This window comes from Panthera pardus, unplaced genomic scaffold, assembly GCF_024362965.1.
Source record: "Panthera pardus isolate Hobbes unplaced genomic scaffold, ASM2436296v1 HiC_scaffold_8, whole genome shotgun sequence".
NCBI classification, from domain to species: domain Eukaryota; kingdom Metazoa; phylum Chordata; class Mammalia; order Carnivora; family Felidae; genus Panthera; species Panthera pardus.
Window position 1 is genome coordinate 16,538,021 of NW_026527013.1, and position 22,964 is coordinate 16,560,984.

Below are 22,964 nucleotides of genomic sequence, written 5' to 3' on the forward strand. Positions count from 1 at the left end.
CCACGAGCCCGGCCTCGGTCACGAGTGACTCCCGGAAGCGGGGCCAGCCAGGAGCCTGGCTTCTCTTCTCTTACTTATCTCTGCAGCCCTCTCTGCTCAGAACCGGGTGTGGAGTGGACCTGGACTGAACTGAAATCTGCGGATAGGGCTTAGAAGACAGGCTCTGAGGCAAGGCCTAAGCAATAGGCCACAGGCGGGGTGGGCTGGCCCCGGCCCCGGAGGAGCCACAGGCAGAGGCGTGGGAGACAGCCAGGCCAGAGGAGTGCCCAGAACTTTTCCCCAGCCATCTCCGGGCCTGAGGCTACAAAACACATGAGTCCTGAGCTAGGGGCTTCGGAGGACACAGACTTGAGGGCCCCTTCCCCGAGCTAACCCTCTCCTGGTGGGGAGAGAGCGCTTCACACAGACCCTGGTCACATGCCCTCTGGCCTGCATAGGACCAGAGGGACAATGAAGACGCTCTTTGTGACTTTTGTGGGATGAACGCCATGATGTGCTACTGCTAGACTAACCAGAGCAAGGTGAGGAAGAGTAGCGTGCTATCACGTGTGTAAAAACAAGTGTGCTGTTTGGCGGGGGGGCGGGGTTGGACATACCAGCATAGTTTCCTATCTGTGTACCACCTACCTCTGGAAGATGCCAAGAAGCTGGCCCTAAAAAGGTGGTCTTAGGGGCACCTGGCTGGCTCGGCTGGTAGAGCACATGACTCTTGATCTCAGGCTTGTGAGTTCAAGCCCCACATGGGGGCAAGGAGCCTACTGAGGGGAGGGGGGAGGTTGTCTTATAAGCAAGAGTTGGGAGTGAATGAAGAATTTTTTCCCCGTGTGCCTTTTAATACCTTTGAATTAGGAGCCACGAATCCCTTACATACTCAAAAACTAAAATAAAATGTGTAAATATACACCCAAATAACTACAGACATCAGATCCATCACTGCATAACCACTGAAAACGTTGTCTGTGAAAGACTGCCCTTAACATGCAACCGAACAATTAACAGAAAGACAAAAACAACCAAACGCTGACAGTGATTAGCTAAGCGATCCTTTTACTTGCTTCTCTGATTTTGTATAGTTTCTAGAGTTGCTAATATAGTTAATATTCTGTCTGCACAGAAACAGCCAACCAATTAGACAGAAGAAAACAAAGAAAGAGACAGCAGGCAGAGGGGACACAGTGAGGCTGACCCCCAGGAGCAGGGACTGTGGTGGGCTCAGCACCCAGCAGCCATCAGCGCCTCTGGCCAAAGAGAAGCAGAGGCCAAGACACGCTCCGGAGGCTTTTGGCCCTGGAGTCTACAGACAGGAGGGCAACACAGTGAGCCCAGTGCCTTCTAGGACTCCACCCTTTGCAACCACGTGTCCTGGGCCACCCACAGGCCCCTCCATGGAGGCAACTGGCATCTGAGCTGAGCCTGTGGTCTGTCCCTGGGGAGGACAGACACAGAGGCCACCTGGGAACCTCTACTTTCACCCTCTCTGATCCAGGGTCCCCAGTGTCCCCTAAACAAGACTAAGCCTCTTAGCACAGTCCTGGCCTCATTCCTCATTGGTCCCTACAGCCTGCTTTCCAATCAAATGTCCCCTGGGTCACTGCCAGCCCTGCCTCCTACACACTCTGAAGCCCCTTAGGCTTCAAGAGCTAGCTCAACAAGATGGCACTGCGGGCAGCCCTAATGTCCCCACTCACCCCAAGACAGCTGACCGCTCCTCTCCTGTGCCCCCTCTTTGCCCTACATGCCCCTACCCTCTACTCAGCAGCCCTCACACCCCACTGCACATGGCCCCTTTGTGGCTGTCCTGCACACCCTGCCTTACAAGTGCCTAGGGACTGAGCTCCAGCACTAAGCTCCCAGCATGCGCTTGCCCCCGGCTCGATGGAAGAATTCAGAGAGGGCGCTGATGGGTGGCCAGGGGCCCTGTGGGCCTTTTAATGCTTGGGAAGACAATATAGGAAGTAAAGGATTTGTGCCCAGGAGATTCAAAAAAGGCAGGAATGTGTTCTGGTCAAGGCAGCCAACTCCTAAGTGACTTCCACTGTCTCCGTGGCAAAGCAACAGTGATGTCCAGGTCCACATTCTATGGAGCCTCCTTAAATTGGGGGAAATGTACCCTTTCCCATCTCCTCTCTTCCGCCTTCTCCCCAGGCATCTGAGGAGACCTATCAAGTGCCCGAGCAGGTTCGGTGACCGCTGAGAGGTCTTCCTCAAGACCAGCTGCAGGGCCCCCAGGCGTGGGCTGGCTGGGAGAGCCCGGGGAGAGGACACGGAGGTGCCTTTTCACACCTTCCATGTGTGCCATTCAGAGGAAGGGAGGAAAAAGCTGGCATTCTCTGTAAAGTGGGAAACTCTACCCAGGAGTAGAGTTCTAGAATGTCCAAGTGAAAGGAAATTTCCAGATGATGTGGTCCAAACCACTCCCTGGTGAACGGGCATCAGAGAAAGCCCGCTGCTCATGGAGGTTTCCTAGCCCTGGCCCACTTCACCCTCCTTCATCCATGCTACCAGCCTTACCCTCTGGGACACGAGCCTCTCTTCTCACCTCGCACGCAGCCCCTCCTGCACCCCTGGAGAGAGGCCGGAAGGGGGCAGTCCCACGTGGCCTGCTGAGAACACAGCCCACCCCACCTGGCTACCGTGGTCCCTCCTGCCTATACAGGCCCCTCCAGGACCAGAAAGAGGGCTGTCTCGAAGCTCTCCCCCCAGCCACTGACCACAGGGAAGGCCAAGCCCAGGAGGGACCTGCGAGGCCCTGGAGGCCAGCACTGGCTGAAGACAGCAGCTCTGACCGCAGAGGCACACAGTGTGCACATCCGGGGTACAGAGACGCAGGGCTCTTCCAGGGACACACACACCCCAACAACCTTCTGGCTGCCTTAGGCTCTGCACACGGACGACACTCACCTCCGTGTCCCCAATACAAACAAGGCCTCGTTTCTTGCTACCAGTGGCCAGACCCTGGAGACCCATGAAAACAAGGTGACAGGCGACCATCTCAATTGGTGTGCACAAGGGCTCCAGAGGCTGGGAGTCACTTCTCTCAAGACTGATGAAAGCGTTCAAACCTCATGACCTGATAACCCTGCTCTGGGGAACTTATTCTGTAGAAATAGCAACAAAACAGGGACAAACAAAACACAATGTTCCACACAGAAATGTTTCTGGTAGCAGAATCTGTAGCAGCCCTGGGCAGACACTTGTGGCTCTCTTCTGGCAGAGTCCCCCAGAGGATGAGCACCCTTCCAGATGACGGCCAGGACTGGGGTGAGGGTGGGTGGGAATGTCCAGCTCGGGACAGTGCAATCACAACACCTAGAAACTTCACTATAGGTAAAGTGCAAGATCAGCGTGGAACCTGTTGGGCTATGGTGATATTTTCGTTTGGTGGCTGCTGAACAGTTTAACCCAGGACACTTGGATACTTGATGGTTGGCTTAATAGCAAATGAAGCTTTTATTTATTTATTTATTTTATTTATTTATTTTTTTTTAAATTTTTTTTTCAACGTTTTTTATTTATTTTTGGGACAGAGAGAGACAGAGCATGAACGGGGGAGGGGCAGAGAGAGAGGGAGACACAGAATCGGAAACAGGCTCCAGGCTCTGAGCCATCAGCCCAGAGCCTGACGCGGGGCTCGAACTCACGGACCGCGAGATCGTGACCTGGCTGAAGTCGGACGCTTAACCGACTGCGCCACCCAGGCGCCCCTAGCAAATGAAGCTTTTAAAGAGCCCAGCGGCTTCCCCACTCATGGGCAGAAGACATAGGACTCCAGCTGTCCTCCCAAAGGACGACTCTGGCCACACCATGGGGACAGACTACAGATAGGGGACAAAGCTCCCTCCCCTTCCATCCGGCCAGCCACCCCAGGCCTCCTGTCCTATGACAGGCAGAGAGGATGTGGCACAAGAACCGACCACGTGCTGGACAGGGCCACATCACGTGGACAAAGCCTCTCAAGTGACCCCTCAGAGGGCTTCAGGGAAAGCGGTGGGAGCTCCCGCATCCGCTGGTCCTGCCCCGGCCCCAAGGTCCAGGCGACAGGCAGAGAATGGGATAATGCTTGCTTCTCAACAGGAATGCCCTCCACATGCTGCCCTCAGGGCTGCCCTTCAACCTAAGGTGGTTACTGACACGCTCCAGACGTGGAAATCAGTCCAGAGAGGCTCAAGGATGTGTTCGAGGCATCGGAGTGAGGGAAAAGTCAGAGCCAGAATCCAAACCCAGGTCTCTGGCCTTCAGGCAGACCCCAGTCCCCCTCACCGAGCTCCTCAGGGACCCGCGATCATGTGGAAGAGTAAAGGCTTCCTGACCCCACGACCGGGAGTCCTGCCCAGGGCTGCAGTCCCACTTGCAGTGCAAGTGCTCTGAGCCCTTGGTGTTCCTTAAGGGGAAAATGCATGCTGGGCACCCCCCACCCTCCCGCTCCAGGAGTGCAGCCCACAGCGCCATTGTTGAAACCCCTCTTCCCTCTCCAAAGCCCATCCCCCCAGCCCTCCGAGCTACCAGGACCCCCACTCAGCTCCTAAAATCACAGTGGGTCACAGGTGTTAGCGGCACAAAGGGCTTTAGAAATACACAACAGAAAGGCAGCCACGCCTTTGCCTTAAAAACAGGGAGGTCACGGGGCACCAGAGCCGCTAGGGATGGGACCCACATGGGAGCCCCACCAAGACAGACTGACAGCTATGTTCACCCAACTGTGTCGGCCCCAAGGCCCACCAAGAGCACCAGATGCCCAGCCCCTGATGGTTCAGAAGAGCCAGCAGCTGTTCAAGGCAATGCCCAGGGCCAAGGGTCAGGTCCCTGCCCGGCTCGAGCTGCCTGCACAGCAGGGTCATGTGGCCTGCACCCGCTCCCACCCGAGCCTCTGCAGAGCCCAGACCACGTTCTCTGGATTTCCAGGTTGGGCTTTGTACCCACCCCACCTGAAAACGCACAGCTGACGCGGACGTGAAGCACCAGAAGTGGCTGAGGTACCAAAAATCAAGAGCTGAAAAATAAATTATGAGTAGTACTCTCAAAGAAATATTAAGCAGCCACTGAGAATCTTGTAGAAGTGTATTTATCAAAAGATGGTCGGGCTACAGTACGTGAAAACGGTAACAGCAGGATATGCACAGATACATGGTGGTCTGTATTTTCTAAGTTTTCCACAACTGAAAGAAATATGTAATTTAAGTACTTTGTATCAATTTAAATTTTAAAAGAGGAGGAGGGTAAAGGCTTTGGCAGCTGAGCTGAACCCCAAAGGGCCCACAAGACGAGGCCAGACACTGGCCACACTGGCTGTCTGGGGCCAGACGGGACTGGGGAGAAGGAGCCTGCACAGCCCCTCGCCCCCCATCCTCCTGGGGCCCAACCCGTCGCACAGGCCACACGGTGGATGGCGCTCAACCCCACCAGGCTGCCCTGGGCTATAAGCCGCCAGCCTCTGCTGCAGGCTGCCAGAGAAACCCTCCTCTTCTCGCCGCACAGCTGCCTGGCCCCCCTGATGCCCACCCCGCCGGCCCCGGCCAAGAGGGCACGTGGTACGGAGGCTCTAGCACCTCCGTGTTTGGGAGCAGCGCTAAGGGTAAAGGTCATGGAGCAGAACCAGGCCTGGCCTGCCTCAGGAGCTGGCAGACAGAGGCATGTGGGGGGAGTCCCAGCGCTGTTCCGCTTGCTCTCAGGAGGGAGATCTTGGACAAGTCACTTCATCTGCATGAAGCACAGCTTCTTCACCTCACGGTGCACCACACCTACCCCCAGAACAGACAGGGGGATTTACTGAGAAGGGCTTTGGAAGCACTGATGATCATGACCTACGAGATCAAGCCTCCTTTCCACGAAGAAAGGACCCAGCCAGCCTCCCACCTTTCCCTGACACAGAAGGGAAGCGCCTGGCCTGGTCTCATGGTGAACACTGCCTTCCTTCAACTAGTTCTCTCTTGGTTCATTCTCCCACATTCCAGGCCTATTCCTGAGCAACAGAGCAAAAGCAGAGCGGCCGCAGGTCTTTGTGCTGGTGCCTCAGCACGAGCCATGGAGCCACGCTCCCTCCCCAGTGCCACGGATGGGACAGCCCCAGGCCCGGAGCGCAGTGAGGGAAGCCCAGAGGAGTGGGTGAGGGCCACTCTGGTGGTTACCGCTACAGTGGAACAAGGGCCGCTGAATCAAGCGGATGCCACGGGTCTGTGAGCACGCCCTGGCACACAGACACCGTCCTGGGGACCCAACTCGCAGACAAAAGAAGGCCTGCCATTTGCCAGCCTACAGGGTTTGGGCGCCAGGCCAGGCCCAGGCTGGGCCTCGGCTGGGATGGGACCTCTCTCCACACGGGAGTGGGAGAACTGGTTTTCCATCCTGAAGAAGGAGGGCCAGTGGCCCAGTTTCTTCAGCAGCAGTGTGTGACACGCACTCCAGAGTGAACCACTGTCCCCGAACGGTGACTGCTCCAGCTGGGTGCAGACCTTGATCCAAAGCCAGAGGGAGGTGGTGGCTGTGGGGGCTGAGGGTTGAGGCTTGCTTGTTCAGGCACTCAACAAGACACGCTCCCCTGCCCCATGCCCAGTAGAGTGTGCAACACCTCCCCTCTCCTCCCACCTGGCAGGGTGGCTGTGACTATCAGCCACGAACCCTACCCCAGGCACCCCTCTATGGCACATATGTCAGCTGACTTGCCATCAGAGGAAGTGACTGAGGGCTTGAAAAGAAAAAAACAAAAGCAGCTGACAGAAATACCCCTTTCTGTGGGCCAGCTTTCCAGGGCCGCCAGATCGTCTCTTATCTAGGCAGCAGGCAAGGAGCTGTGTTAGAGATGAGTCACGGAGGCCCCTCAGAGTTAGCTACAGGGCAGACTGGCTAGAAGAGGGCAGATCCAGCCCAGAGAACAAGCAGGACCCTTTTCTGGCAATGCAAACACGTCTTTCCTTCCCACAGAACGTGGCTCAGGCTGGTCCCCCTCCAAGGGACCGACTCCCCACCCTAGTGGGGATTTGGTTGTATGGGGACAGGGTAGGGTTTATCCTGAAGAGAGTAATACAAATTTTTAAAAAGGAATTTTGATCTACAGGTTCCAAGCAATTCCAATCAAAATCCCAGCAAGCTTTTCTTATAGATACGAACAAGCTGATGCTAAAATTTATCAGGAAGGGCAAAGGAACTAGAACAGCCAAGATTCTGAGAAGATTCCTTAGGCAAATGGGCAGGAGCACGGGCAGAGAGGAAGCTGGGTGAGTCGCCAGCATGGCTGGTGAGGGGCGACGTCCTGTGGTGCCTGCCTCCAATCCTGTTGGGTTTTCCTGTTTCCTCAGCCACATACCCTACCCCCCACGCCCCTGCATGTGCAAAATGATGCCGCTCAACTTCTTTGCTGAGGACGATCTGTACCAAGGAAGGGAGGCCCCACAGAAGACCTCCTAACGATTCATTTCTTGGCCAATGTACTTACTTCTATCCTTATCCACCCACCTCCCTGTTTCCCCCATGACTGCCCTATTTGCAAAGTTAGCATAGCCTACACAAACATTAGTTCTGCCTTTTCCAGGTGTGTCTGGAGTCCTTCAGCTGGCTCAGGAGGGCCTACAAGTGTCTTCTTCCTGCCCACAGCCCAGTGACGGTATCTGCTGTGCTCATCAGGAAAGCAAGTGTTATTTTTCTCCCCATCTTTCAGTCAAAGAAAGCCTCGGGTGAGGCTCACTGAGGCAATGTGACTTGCCAAGGCCAGAAGGCTCCTGAGTGGCAGTCCTGAGGTCTCACCATCAGCCTAGTTCCTACAACTTTGGGGCCGCTGCTGCACCAAGAACTGCCTCAACCTTTCTTATTTTGCTCAGTTCTGTCAGTGTAAACAAAGGCACGTGACGACCTAGTTAGTGAACACCACCTGAAGAAACAGGCTGCGTGCCACATGCCTGTGCAGAGCCTAAAGGCCACCATATTAAATCCTCCTCCCTGCTCCAGCGACCTGTATAAAGCCCGGGCTGGGGTCTACAAGCAATGGGTCAGAGGATGTCTGTCCATGCCTCTCCAACAAGTGGCCATCCCACTTGTCCTTTCACCCTGCTGGTGTACACCTCTGGACCTTCTCTGCCTAAATCCTACCCACTAAGATTCCAGACCTAACTCAAGAGGAATGTTCTCCAGGAGGCCTTGTCCTGCTGCCCTGGGCTGAAGGCAGCCTGGAGCGGGCCCTGCGTTTCTCTCAGGACACTTCAGAAGGGCTGGTGCCCACAGGGCTGCCCACCTGGCACCTTGGCTCAGTGTGCATGGACCTGGACTGAAGCAGACTATTCTTACCTCCCAGGAGCCAAGGAAGCTGAGATGCTCACCGGTTAACTGGCCTCAGAGGTCATCCCTTCCACCCCCCCCCCCCCCCCCCCCCCCCCCCGCTCAGTGGACCTAGAAGGTAGCCCCTTTCTCCCCATTGGCAAAGGGGGCCGTGGCAGGGGGCTGTGGCCTAGTGGCTGGAGCCTGCTTTCAAGCCGTAAGCATCCTGCTGGGAGTTCCTTTCCAGATTTGGGGTACAGATGAGCAGAAAGGTCCCCTCTTTCCTGGGAGAGACACTGACAGACTCTGCTGCCTCATGGTACTTCTGGAAAGCCCACACCCAAACCCTGGACCCTGCAGTCTGGAGTTACACCCACAAGGGTCTGGCCACTTGGCACAGGGACTGAGGCCTTTCAAGATAAACCCAGACAAACCCTTTACTCTATGCCAGTTAAAGTGAGGAGAGTCCATTTTTCCTGGGGGGCCACAAATTCACTCCTGGCTAAGGCTGGGCTTCCTGACAAGCTAGGCAGTGACTGAGCAGCAGAGGGACAGCCACTGAAGTCAAGCCCCTGCCTACTAGGCCGGACTGGCCCACCACACACCCTGCCTTAAAGGAGGCAGGGTCAGAGGAAAGTGGAAGAACAGGATAAGCTGAAGCAGAACCCAATTCAATGTCTTCAAGTTTGATCCCTGGGCTGCTACGAGCAAAGGAACAGGGACCCTGCATTCGCTCACTGAGGGGGATCTCACAGGGGGTCTGGAGCTTCACTACAAAGGACTCTAGCAGGCGAACGGGGTCTCTTTGACCCGGAGATCCCGCACAGGAACCTGGAACTGTGCGCCCTTCACTTTCTCTTTCACACTGCTTTCATTATGAATATCTCAGGCACAAAGGAAAATTCAGAGAATAACACAACACTTGTACTCACTTCCTGCAGAGTCAACAAAAGCAACATTTTGCATTTTTGAGACAGGTTTGTCCCCCCCACCCCACTTTGTTGTTGTTGTTAAAGAAATCCTATGCTGTAGCCGGTGAAAGCCTCTCCCTAATTCTGTCTCCTCCCCGCTTCCCAGCAGCTAATCTGAGGCACCTCCACCTGCGTGTTTACACTTCTGCAGCTCCCGCTTCCTAGCCCTTGACAGCTTACCACACACTTGCTTTTCTGTGAAGTCTGTCTCCCTCTAGAGAATGCCAGCCCCCTGAGGGCAGGGCCTATTTCGTCCACTGCTGCCTCCCAGGCCAGGAAGGATGCCCTGTGCCAATCAGACAACCAGCCGAGTCAGGCCTTGTTGAACGAGTAACACCTCTATTGCTGTGGGGGCTTCTGAATTTGATATACACATTCCTACCCTGTCTGTTCTCAGTTCTGAAGCCCGCTTTTTCCTCTATCAACACCATGTTTGAGATTCAATCGCACAGTTCAACAGTCAAGTCTTCTACTCTATGACCCACCCACCTGCTAACCAATGACCCTTCTCCTTCTCATCAAGGAGGAGGGGGGATGAAAGCAGGGACCTTCCAGCAGAGCCAAGAGAGCCCAGGACTCGACGCTCTAGCCAGTGACTGAGAACCTAAGAACAAACCAGAAGAAAACCAAAGGTTCCCCCAGCAGTTACCACAGAACAGGGGAAACTGTGCAGGTACGCACCCCCAAACCACACAAGTGGAGTCACCTGACAAAAGAGCAACCACCTGGCCTTTGTCTCTGTCACCAGCCAGGCTCCCTGAGGTGATGGGGGGAGGGTGGGCCGAATAAGAAAGCACAGAGCCCACTGGGGTGGCGAGGGTCCCAGCACCACCAGCCTCTCAGCACAGAGCTGTTACCATCTCTGATAATAAGGGAGGTGGCAAGGACCCCACAGGGCTGCTGTGAGGACAGTGTGAACCCACTGGGTAAACTGTGAAGCCACACTCACACGTGCACGACACACACACACACACACACACACACACACACACACACACCCTCTGTGGACCTGGAAAGCCCTACCTCATTTGAGATCAGCTCCAGATGAGGGGTCTGCTCCTCCTGAGTTCCCACTCACACTGGTAAAGACAACACAAGGCTGTGGCATCAGGAAGGCCTGCTCCCTCCTCCGGGGAGGGTCCCCCGCTCCTGCTATAAACCCGCAAAGCACAGTCCGCCCAGGTAAGTTTTCTGAGGACCTCAAGATCCACTCCCCCAAGTGAGCCAGTGCCGTCAAGCCCTGTGCCTGCTTGGGACAGAGGACATCAAGGTGACCTGTCCATTCGGAAACCAAGTCTGATCCTAAGCACAGCCCCCCAGCTACCCTTATGGCCCCAGCTCGGTGCTGGGTGTGGGAGGGAGGGCACGAGACTCAACCCTGGTATGGGAAGTGCTGGGCACACATGAAGGTTCTCCCCAGCTCATGAAGACCAAACACAGAGCTCCTGCCTGCCCCACACGCTAGCTCTGCAAGTGGCTCCCGGGTATTTCTGATGCAAAGCAGCACCCAGGTCGTGTGGAGGTGCCAGCCCTCGAGACTGGAGGCAGACCATGTGCCCGCAACCACAGGGGAGAGTGCCACGTTCAGGGAAACTACAGTTGACTCAGCCAGAAGACAGGATTTGCAAAGAGGAATGCCCTCTATGACCTGAGAGGGTTGGGGGAGCACAGACAGGGATGAAGAAGTGGAGGCCTCCGAGCTGAGCTCCACATGAAGACCGACATGTCAAAGGCAGAGATGAAAGGAAAACGGAGATGAGGAGGAATCCAGGCTGAGAGAGGATGCTGTCAGGAGATGCTGAAGGGCCAGAGAGGTTACGGGGGGACTAGGTTGGACCAGGCCGGTGGCCTGGACAGAGCTTACACACCAGGCAGGGTCTGGGCCTGATTCTGCAGGTGCCAAAGAATCACGACACGAAAGCGGTTTGACGGGAAGAGTGATAAACCATAAGGAGGGTCGGGAAGAAATTGCCGGTGGCTGAGTACGAGCCAGCGGGCCAGCAGGGGAAAGGGTACAGAGCAGGCTCAGGCTCCGACTGGGGAGAAGGGCGACATTTTCAGCTCTGAGCAGGCAGCCCGGGGTGGGGAGGAAGGCACGGGGTATAAAGACTGTGAACAGAGGTGAGAAGACACAGAAACCGGGAGGTGTCACTGGAGCACACAGGGCAGAGCGCGGCACACGGGCCTCACCTGTGCTTCTCGCCTTCCTCTTCCCCTTCTCTGAGCTGCTTGGTCTTGGGCTCCCCATCTTCCTTGTCCTGCAAAGGAAGGGAGAAAACCACTTGGTCACATGCAATCCTTGATGCCCAGGCACCTGGCGAAAAACGGGACTCCCTGGCCAGGAGCAGCCTGGTGTTGCAGCCCCCAAGTGGGGCACAACACTGGAGCCTCCCTCTCCCCCGCCAGCCTTCTACCCTCCCAAGCCCCCTCCCCACCCCACCAAACTTAACCACCGGTAAGCCCAGGCCAGACCCCCAGTGGCCCTCGGAGAACACCAGGAGGAGCTAGAAGGTTTTCATGGTGAGTAATGAAGCTGGCCTGTGTCAGAGGCCCACTTCCTGGGTCTGGAGGGAGTCCCCTGCTGAGCTGGGAAGAGTAGTGACCAGCAACGAGGGTGGGGCAAAAGCTCAGGCCTCCGGACTCCCCTTCCAGGCCAGACTCCTCTTCTCCAGAAACACCTATTTGCTTACATTAAGGAGGAACCACAGCTCAAACTAGAACTGGGCTTGCAATATGACTCCCGCAATGTATTCAGGGGATGGAGGGAAGGGGAACTAATTTGAAGTTTCTATAGGAAAAATTCTGAATCGTTTTTGTCTTTCTCCTGCCCCCCATCTCTTTGCGAGTCTAAAGAAGTCATGTTCATGTCACACTTGACATAGTATACTTGTTCTCCAGATCCACCAGGGGCCACAACAACGGATACCACCATGCCGCGTCCACCTGTGGAAGCAAGTCTTCCTGGGCCTTCTCCCTTACTCCGTTAGATCAGACTGGGGACAGACAGACATCCACGGTGTGTGCAGCGGTCTGTGCTCAAATGCATGACCATGCTCTCTGCTCTCAGTGCATGTCCTGAGAGACTCCAGGGTCTCCCTGCCTGCCAGGGCTGACCCTCCAGAGGGTGTCACTGTGTACTTCATTTCTGGCAGCAACGTGCCTTTGACCATCTCGCTGGAGCGGTGTTCCGAGAAGACATCAGTAAGGTGCCACAGGGAGCTGGCTATGACATAAGAAAGAGCTGGTGGCGGGGGTGGAGGTGGGGTAGGGGGGTGGGGGTGGGGTGGAAGCATCGGTCCAGGCAGCCTTTGGGAACAGGCTTCGTCAAAGAGCATGAGATTCTTGATCTCGGGGTTGTGAGTTCAAGCCCCATGTTGAGTGTAGAGATTACTAAAAAAAATAAGCTTAAAAAAAAAAAAAAGCTAGAACTGACATAAATTACAGGTGAAGTAGCTGGTGTACTAGCTCTCCTAGAAGTCCGTTTATGCCGTTGATGATTGCCTCCCCAGGAGTGGCATTTATTTTATGAGTCACTTCCTAACAGTGATCATCATGGAGACTCAGAAAAACCAGACCCCACCGTTCCTTGGCCTCCCACTTACGGGGAAAGGAGACCACCAAAACCAGCCTAGAGGCTTTTGGCTCAAAGAAAACCTTAGGTGATGTGATCAAGATAATCCTTTGCTCTTTCAACCCAGGGCAGCTTAGTCTCTTGGGGATGAGGCAGGAGGCAGCAGGGAACGAGTGACAGCAACGACAGGAGAGTGGTCAGCATGGTTTTGTGGGGTGGGGAGGGGATGGATGGGCAGAATTTGGGTGTTACAGAAGTAGGAAAGGCATTCCTGGAGGGGGGCACAGCTTGAGCCAAGGCGGGTGTGGTCAGATGAACACCTAGGTGGTTGCAATAGCAGTCATGGTGAAGGTGAATGCTGGTAAGGTTGTCAAGGCAGGTGGGGTCAATCACAGAGGGCTCTGACCAGTGTCCTAAGGCACTAGGAGCCCAAGGAGAGGCTGGGGGAGCTGCTGGCAGGACCTTTCCTAAGAGTCTGGCAATCGCACTGGACAAGTAAGCCCTGGGGCAGAGAGGCATTCGTTTGGTGATGGGAAAGAGGGAAGGGAGAACAGAGTACAAATTCTTTTTTTTTTTTTTTTTAATGTTTATTTATACTTGAGAGAGACAGAGATAGAGTGTGAGCAGAGGAGGGGCAGAGAGAGAGGGAGACATAGAATCCAAAGCAGGCTCCATGTTCTGAGCTGTCAGCACAGAACCCGACATGGGGCTCAAAATCACAAGTTGTGAGATCATGACCTGAGCTGAAGTTGAATGCTCAACAGACTGAGCCATGCAGGTGCCCTTAGAATACAAATCCTTAAATAAGAAACAAGCTAGAGTTCTCAGGGCCTCCAGGGCTGCTGGGGCCTGGATAGGACCCCTCCACAAAGGCCCAACAGACACATGCCCCCCCCACCCCCGACAAAATGCCAGTGGATTATTCAAGCCATAAGCCTGGACAGTCAAACAAAAGCTCCTTCCCAACTGGCAGCTAGCAGACACCCTGATGGCCATCAGTGCCTGCCTCCCCTTGGTGATGAAGGACAGAGGTGCAAGGGCAGAAAAGGCTCAGCTTTCCCCAAAGTGGGCTGGTGGCTGACCCCACAGGAAGGCTTCTTTCCACAGGGCTCAGTTAACCTGGACTACCTGGCAGAGGAGGGTGAGGACTAAGGAACAGCCTTTGGGAACCAGTCCTGTGCAAACACCATGCCCCTTCTCAGCAGCTACCACAGCCACCACTGTCCTGGAGTCCCAGAGACACTCAAGTGCCTTGGCGCAGGCCAGTTATTCATTAACAAATGAGAAAACACCCAACTACCTAGGTGACATTTTAAAAAATGCCGGGCAGTCTGGTGGGCGGGCTGTGTCATCACCTCTGCGCACAGTGTGAGGTTAAGGATGACCCCAGCCTGGGCTGCTGTGGGAAGGGCAGGTGCTCCAGAACAATAAAGATATGCGTGTGGGGCAGGAGCAGGCTGACAAATACACAGGCCACATAAACACAAGGACAAGGTGTGCTCCAGTCTTCCCACTCAACAGCGATTCAGATAAGACAGTGAGTGTCATGAGTAGCAGAACAGCTTTTGGGCCATCCTGGCCTCGGTCACAGCAGGGATGTGTGACCTGGGATGGCAGCAGGAGGTGCACACCAGCCTCACGCTGCCGCCCCCCACCCCCCCCACCCCGCCAGCCTAAGAGACTCAAAGGTCCTCCTGGGGCTGTCTTCCAGGTCCTCCATGCAATCCACAGGGAGTCTGGTGAATGGCCATCAGGGAAAAGGGAAAAGATTTGACCAAGGCCACAGTGCCTGACAGTGGTGACTGCAGGTCTGGATCAAGGTCCTGACCCCCACCCTGTGTTCGCCAAGCAGATGAGAGATAGTGTGTCAAGAGTGGCATTCAGTTTCTAAAAACAGCGCTGATCCAGCCACCTCTCCCGTGCCTCCCCCCACCTCCCCACCGCCGCCATAGTTCAGACCTGGTTCAGACATGGCTTGGATCTGGCCATGCGCACTCAGACTGGCCACGGCCAGCTTGAAGTACACCCTGCGGGTGCAGGCAGGGCTCAAGAGGCTCAGCATCCCAGGGAATCTGGAGACACTCGCCCACCCGGAGACCATTAAATCTGACTCACCGCTTAACCCCTCCCCCCACACACTCTTCCCCAAATCTCCCTTCTTTCTCCTTCTTTCTCCTTCCCAGTCCCTGTTCTGTTCTCGGTTCCTTCCCCTCTCCCAAGCTACCTCCATAGGTCCCCACCACAACCCAGCCCACAACCATCCCTGCCCCCCTTGTGGGCCAGCCAGCCAGCTGCCCCTCTGCCCCTCTGCTCTGGAGGATGCAGCTCCCTGCTGCACTTCTCTCCTTTTTCCTCTTCCACCTCCCCAAAGACTCTCTCCACCTTACCATCCATGCCCAAGATGCTGGTCACATCTCCTGCTCCTCTGCTCAAAGCTCTCGTTGGCTCCCCAGACCCTCGGGACAACTGCCATTCTCAAGATGCAGTCTCACAAGGCCCCAACACTCGCCCTGCAGCCCATTCCAGAATACCCTGATGCTAGACTCTCTGTCTCAAATCCTGACATGCCCATTCTCATAACCCTGAAGAAAACCCACCCTCTGACCAATTCTGGAGGCCAACCCAAAGGCCACCTCCTGCAGGCAGCCTTCTGAGGCTCACAGGCAATAAGCTTGTGGCTCCTCTGGGCCTAGAGCACATCAGGGTCTGACCCCAGGCCCGGGACACAGTCCTGGGTTCCTCGCTATTCATATCCAGTCCCTCAAGTCCTTCACGTCTTCCTCAAGTGTGGGGGCATTTCCTGGAGCTCCTCCGGGCCTGGAGGAGACAACCTTCATCAAATGTTTGCCTATTTAATTACTCTCTCCACCAATTCCAGAAGAGCCAAACTCTTAGAAACACTGGTGGAGAAGGGCAGGAAAGCCATGTCTTGGACTAGGATCCTCCCCGCAGTCCACTTGCCTGTTCCTGGAAATACCCCCCATTTCTGACCCCAGCCCAGTTTCCACACCTAGGCCTTGACCCTGCTGCCCTCACTTGTCCCAGAGCCTGCAGGAGGAAGGGGCCTCTAAAGCAACACTTAAAGGGCTCTCAAAAATAGCCCTGCCCCAAACAGGGCTTGATTGAGTGGTTTCACACTGTTAGAAGTGCTTTTGCCAAAACCAACATTTTTACAAATAAAATGAGGGTTGTGCAAGACTGGTATCATTTCTTCCTGAAGTCTACGATAAGACTTCGGTGAAGCCATCTTGGCCCAAAGTTTTCTTTGTGAGGTTTTAGATATGGGGCTCTACAGATTTTATTTCTTCCTGTGTCAGTCTCATTAATTTGTATCTTTCAAGGGATATCCATTTCACCTAAGTTACTGAATTTACTGGCATAAAACTGCTTATAATACTCTTATTATCCTTTCAATGTCTGTGGGATCCATAATGATAATCCATTGACACTGACAACCTGTGTCTCTTCTCTTTCTTTATTAGACTAGCTGGAGGGGTGCCTGACTGGCTCAGTCAGTACAGCATGCAAGTCTTGATCTCAGGGTCATGAGTTCAAGCCCGTCGGGCATAGAGCTTACTTAACAAAAATAATAAAATATCAGATCAGCTGGAGGTTTATCAATTCTGGGGCATTCCAGACTTGGTGTTTTAACAATGTGTTTGTTCTTCAGTGCCCTCCTGGAAGAAGCCCTCATTAGCTGAGTATCCCTGCAGGGGGTAGGGGGTGCGCATCAATCCCTATTTGCCTGAATCCTATTAGAAACTCAATCAGCCCGCAAAAATGCAGAGGGCTGGGGGGTGGGGTGGGAGAAAAGCTGCTGTCTCCTGCTGCTGCCCTCCCTCTCCCCTTGTAACTCCGGTCCCCTGTGTGTGCGCTCGGTCTGCCCCTGGTCACAAACATAAAGGAAACAAAAGTGCTGTCCTCAAGGACCTCAAATCCACACAAAGGAACAGAAAGAAAAAGGTAACTCTGTGTCATGAGTGGGTGGTAAGGAAGACTTTATTAAATGTTTTGTATGCTTGGGGAACTGGCAAGGGATAGGTGTTGTCAGAGAAGGAGGTAACCCTTAAACTCAATTCTAAATGTCCAGTAGAGGGAGGGTTACCAAGCAGCTACCAAGCTGGAATGGTAAGTGCTCGGCAAAGCCACGAGGGCAGAGCCAGGGCACTGTCCAGGCCTGTGGGGCCGTCCCACGTGGCTGGCTCAGCCAGGATTGGGCGAGGTCAGGAGCAGAGGGGGCTGATGAGGCAATCCTCCAGGGCTGCGGACAGGCTTAGCCCAACTCTCAAAGGGCACTGTGGCAGCCTAGAAGGGGAGTTATGGGAGAAGATGGGGAGACCAGAAACCAGGTGAGATGGTCCACTCCCAGCCTACACCTGTCCCGGCCTGCGGCTGTTGCGCATCTGTGCTGGTTACGATCACACAAGGGTGGGAACTGCCATCAGGGCAGCCTGCTGAAGCAGGAGCTCTTTTGCTGAGGCAAGGAGCAAGCTCCTCCCTCATCCTAAGAGGAGATGCTGCCCAGGGTTCTTCCTTCCGGAAGAGGAAGAGGGAAGCAGGAAAGTGTTAACAGACACTTCAACCTCTGATCTAGGTTCCCCCTACCATCAGCCCGTTACTGAAGCAGCTAGAGACCCGACAGGAACTCACAGGTACAGAAACCCTTTCCAGTACCCAGATGCCTCACTAGCTCTGGGTGTGCCTGCTGAGCTGTTCATGGAAACGGCCCTTCTGTTCAACAATCAAGAGAGAACAAGGCCCCAAATCTAGTCCCCTAAGAAGAAGTGAAAGTGACCCCAGCTTGAGCCTCTCCAGTTGATTTGGGCCCAGGGCGGGGAAAAATCAAGGAGAGGTAGGCACAGAAAGGGGCGGAGGGGGGACAGACAGGAAGGGACTGGCTGGGGGCAAAGCTGGCAGGTTTCACAATTTCACCCTGTTGCCCATCCTCAGAACCAGGGCAGCCGCATGTCAGGTGGAGAGACTTCCTGTGGGGTGCGGCTGCAGCAGGCGCTGTGCTCCAAGGGCACTCATGGGGTAGGGCAGTCACCCAGGGTCTGACTCACCCTGAATATGCAGTGATAAGCCCCGGGCTGAATGCCACCACACTGGGGCACAGAAACTGCATAGTCCTCTACTGCCCAGGGACTGGGGAAAGGGTGGGGAGGGAGGTTCTGAGTCTCCTGGGCAGGCAGTGATCCCCGCAGGGCGGCACTCTGGTCTGGGACTACCTGGCCTGCTATGCCCACTCTGTCCAGCAGGTGGACACTCCCTTGAGGGCAGGCACTTGTCTTAACTGCTGTACCCACGAGCCTGACACTACCCACAGCAGGGACAGTGGTAGAGCGCAAGGGCTCTGGGCCGAACCCTGCCTGGCAAAACCCAGCTCCGTATTCGCCCTGCTGTGTGACCCTGGACAAGTTATTTGACCTGTCTGGCCTTAGTTTCCTATTCTATGAAAACAAAGACTACCACACTGACATCATGGCACTGTCACAGGAGTGGAGGAGGAGCCAGGGAGGAAGGAGAAGAACCTGCCGCTCACATGGATGAGGCAGCAGACCTGAAGAGCAGGGAGGACTGGGCCAGGGCAGGAAGGGCAGGGCCACAGAGAAACCACAGGGCTAGAGGCCCAGACTGCCTGCATCTGCAGAGGTCATGATAAGCTTTCACTTTCATCAATCCTGAGAGTAGACAAGCAGCATGACAGCGTCTGCTTCATGAACACATCAGAAGACGGGTGACAATCTGTGCCGGGGGACAGATCTTTTGATTCTGCGTTCAGTGCTTCACCAAGAATCAGACTCACAGCGTCCAGGAACAGAGAGCCACTGCTCTCCCGGGGGTGCAGGCACTCCCTAAAAGCTTGTGAGCGGCGAGAACAAAGAGAGGGGGGCACAGTAATAAACTGGAGATAAGGGCCGCAGATAAGAGCCGGAACCAGGGCAGTGGTGCTGAGACGGAACACGGGGGTGCCTGAGCGCTCTGGGGGACAGGGCGAGGTCAGACAGACGACTGGCTCCAGGCTGTGACTGAGCCTCATGGGGAGAAGAAGGTGCCTGTGACACAGAAGGTAGCCGTGGTGAGGGGACTAAGAGAAGGGAGCAGTGGCTCTCAGGCAGACGAGGGTTAGGCTGATGCCTGCAGTCTGACAAAGGCCGGTGTGGACGCGGGCCAAGGGTCCAGAGCCTGTCCAGGCGTCCTCAGCAGAGGCAGGGTTGGCCCCACCATCGATGCCCTATTACATGGCCCCACCCCAGAGGAGTGGGGGGAACTGGCCCCATGCCAAGCCTGGTCCTATTCTTGTCGCAGGTGCAAATGGGAAACCGGCTGTGTTCAAAGGAGGCAGCAGATGCCCCGTCCAGCAGATTATTAGTTAACAAATATTGACTGGCTCCCTCGTGCTAGGTACGCCACATTAGGTCCAGAGGAGGAGAAAGAACAAGGAGGCCCCTAGTGTTCAGGGACCAGGGTGGGAACTCTTAGCCTGGGTCCATGGACAGGATCCCAGAGCTCAGCGATCAGACACACACACAGGCCAGGTGTGAAAAGGCTCATTCTTCTGGAGTAACAACCCATAGCTCTTCAGAGTCTCAAGGGGGTAGTGACCCAGAGGAGGAAAGGGAAGGCGTCAACAGCATGGTGCTGGTGGGGAGGCACACAGAGTTCTCTCTGTGGCATTTGAGGTATCCGGGGAGGCCCTCCAAAGGAAGTACCCCTGTCCTGCACCTTAAGGAGTGGGGGCAAGGGGAAAGGGCAGCAGAGGGAACAAGTAGCACTGTGAGGTGCAGAGGCTTGGGACGACCCCCATGGGCCCCGTGTCCCCAGCAGGAAAGAAGCCCTTGAAAGGTCCTGCTGAGGGCAGGGCAAAGACCAGGCGCCCCCTTTCCTTCACACGCGGCCAGCCAGGGCCATTGCCTCTGGGCCGCCAGAGGGGAGGGCCCTATGGGACGAGGAAGCCCAGGCAGCGGGGCTAGACCGGCAGGCGCAGGCAAACCACAGCTCCACAGCTTAGCGATGGTGGGAAGCGCGGCAAACTCAGGACCTCTCCAATTCCTCCCCTGTTAAAGCAGGGCCGGCGCTACTCCAGCAGTGATGTCAAGGATTAAAGAAAGTAGCCTGGGTCCGCCTTCTGGTGCAGGACCTACGTGCCAGGCCTGGCATCCAGGGGTGTCCCCCGAGTCCCGCCGTCATGTCCATCGTGTCTGCACCCCCCTGGGGAACCAGCTAGCTGTTCCCTGTTTTCATCCCCTCCACCCCTTGCTCTGACTGTACCCCACACACACCAAAAAACCCCCAAGAAAGTGGATAGCCAGTTGAGTTCTGGGAACCAAAACAGACTTAACAGGTACCCAGGGCCCAGGGCCCAGATCCAGGCTGGGAAACAAGAGACCAGTTACTGTCAGTCCATCCCGCAGAGAAACTGATCTATCTCTAACCTTTTCAAACGTAGTGATGTGTGAATGGAAGGCATCATCCTTTTCTAATATCGCTTCTTTATTTTTTTGCCAAGTTTCTGTAGGTGACAAACGTGTCATTTTTAAAATTGAAGCTCAAGTTAAGAATGACCCATCTGATCCCCTCGGGGATGAGTGACAAGGGCCCCAGGCTGGAAGGACAGGCACCACCCACGGGAGGCTTCCCCACAGAAGCCATCGCTCTGCACATACCACCCAACTAACTGCAGGGCAGCTGGCAGACGGCAGGTGGGCTTCGGCACGTCCCCCGCTGTGTGGGCCGCAGGTCACACCCCTGTTCAGCAGAAGGGCTTTCTTCCCCAGGCAGGCCCTCCATTGATAAGTACCCCAGACACTGGATTTTACCTGGATTTGCTAGCATGCGATTTTATCATCTGCCTTCCCCCCCTAAAGGGGGCGCTCTGAGAGGCCTCTCCATCTCTGTTCCCCAGCACCTAGCACATTACGGCAGCGGGACTAACAGCAAAAGAGGGAATGAGCAAGCCAGAGGAGGTAGGACACACATGCTAATTCCTCCCCTATACACAAGGTTCTCCTCCCACAACTTCCAGGCATCAGGGGTCAGTAGGTTTGTCTCACGGATGCAAAGACTGAGGCTGCTTAGCACCTAACTCAGGTCTGTGCACGTCAGACCCCTACTCTTCCCACTGCTTTGGGGACACAGCCAGAAGCCCAGTTCCCTGCTGCCACACATGCGGTTCTTCCCACCACACACATCTGCGTGTTCACCACTCAGCTGTCAGTGCTACACTCCCCTCCGACAATCACCTGCACCTCTGCTTCTCCCCTGTAGATCGAGAGCAAAAATCTCAACCGTGCCCACTTCCTAGGAGTGTGGGAAGGATCATATCTAACCAGGTCCATCAAATGAGAAGACTTCCCAGTGGAAGGTGAGCTCTGGGAGGGCGGGACCCGACTGTTCCTCATCCCTGCTCTACTGTATTTCCTACAATAATAGCGGTCACGACAGCACGCCAGGCAACCGATGATTCAATTAACTGAAATAATCATTACTTGAGTAGTTGTCATAAAAGTCTAGTGAGGTCAGGGCTGCTTGCTTGCTTTCACAGATTAGAAAAATGCAAGTCTAGGGCCCACCCGGAGTCACACAGCTCAGGTCCCAGGGTCCAAAGGGGAGGGTAGGCCTCAAGCCTAGGCTGCTCCCCATAGAACCCAGCCCTCTGCTCTGGCCACACGGCCGCCCCCACCACACACACACACACACACACACACACACACACACACACACACACGCGCGGTCTCATGGGTGTATAACAGCACGTCTGCATCAGCATCACACTGCTCCCGTCTCTTCCTGGTGTAGTTTCAGAGAGATGTGACCCAGACGGGACCATTTCTGAGCCAGGAACTTCAATTCCAGAAAAGCACCACAAGGAGAGAAAAGAGCAATGCGCGGAGAGGTGCTCACAGCTAGGTTTCTCCTAACAGGGAGGACTGGAGCTACAAGGGGAGTCCAACCTGCTGGCGCGGCTAGGCCACCCGGTCACGGGAACGGCACCACGAAACAGAACACACGGGACCGTGAGAGGCACAGAGCCCACACACACAGCCGTGAGCCAAACCATGGCAACAAGACACAGGCGGTGGCCTGAGACTTCACGGGCTCACACAGCACGACTGTGGGTAATGTTTTTTTCCATTTCCTTTCATTCCGTCGTCAAAGTGATTTAATAACAAAATGATCTAAAACAGCTAGAGGAACCCAGCTGTGTGTAGCTCACCGTCTGGACTGTCCTCACACCCTACACAGACTCTCCTGACCTTCACCCGGCTCAACGGGAAAGCAGGAAACCAAGGCTGGCCTTCAGGGCCAATGCAGCCTCGTCAACGTTTAGTGACCTCTGTCAAGCTTAAAAACACACAAAACCCAAAGAACCAGCATGCCACGGGAAGAGGAGGGCAGACGCACACTGGCGTCGCTCTGCAGCCCGGGACTGGGCCCAGCAGCCAAACCAGCAGCTGCACTGGAGGACGAGCACCCTCCAACGAGGCCAGACAGCTGCCCGGCTCATGACAAAAATTTCAGTTAAGAAACCAACTGATGGTGAGTGGTGAGGTTACCTCCCCACCCTCTCACCCGGCCTCACCATTTCCCGTTTTTGGGAGGGAAAACGCGTCCTCTGCCACAAAGCAGAACTCGCAACCACCAGGACTTCCTCACCGTGGTAAAGCCCACGGCTGGAGCGAGAGCAAGCGAATCACAAGGCAAACAAGAAGGTCCGCGAAGCTGAGAAACCCCCTGCCCCGGTATGAGACGGCCTCGTGTGGCACTGGGAGGCTGGCCCAGAACCCCCTTCCCGTGCTTCACAGTGGACAGCAGAGTCACAAAGCACTGCAACGGGAGCCCAGCTGGCTGTTTTGGGGGATGGAACAGCCACCCAGAATCTCCGGTCCTGAGGCCGTACAGCTGGCACCCGACCCTCATCAGATCTGTCCGACTACAGAGCAAACAGGCTTCCCCTCTGCACATGAACTCTGGATGGTGGACAGGATTTTCAGCCTGAGCCCCCGAGGGAAGAGGGAGCCCACCTATCACGTGTTCACCATCCTTGAATCCAAGGGAAACGGCAAGCAAGGGCCTGAAAACCCCAGTAAGTGACCCTGAAAATTACTCTTCTACCTCCCCCTCCCCACCAGGCCCATGTGCCTGTTCACACCCGTGCTGGGTCCCCCCCAGCGTTC

General features: G+C 55.3%; 1 protein-coding gene across 1 annotated transcript in view; it reads right to left on the reverse strand.

Moving 5' to 3' along the window:
- Positions 1-22,964, reverse strand: part of CCDC12 (coiled-coil domain containing 12) — a 54,414-nt gene that overhangs the window by 9,593 nt on the left and 21,857 nt on the right. The window contains exon 2 of the mRNA XM_019416599.2: positions 11,406-11,473. Within this exon, the coding sequence (XP_019272144.1) occupies positions 11,406-11,473 (68 nt within the window). The remainder of the gene's footprint in view (positions 1-11,405; positions 11,474-22,964) is intronic.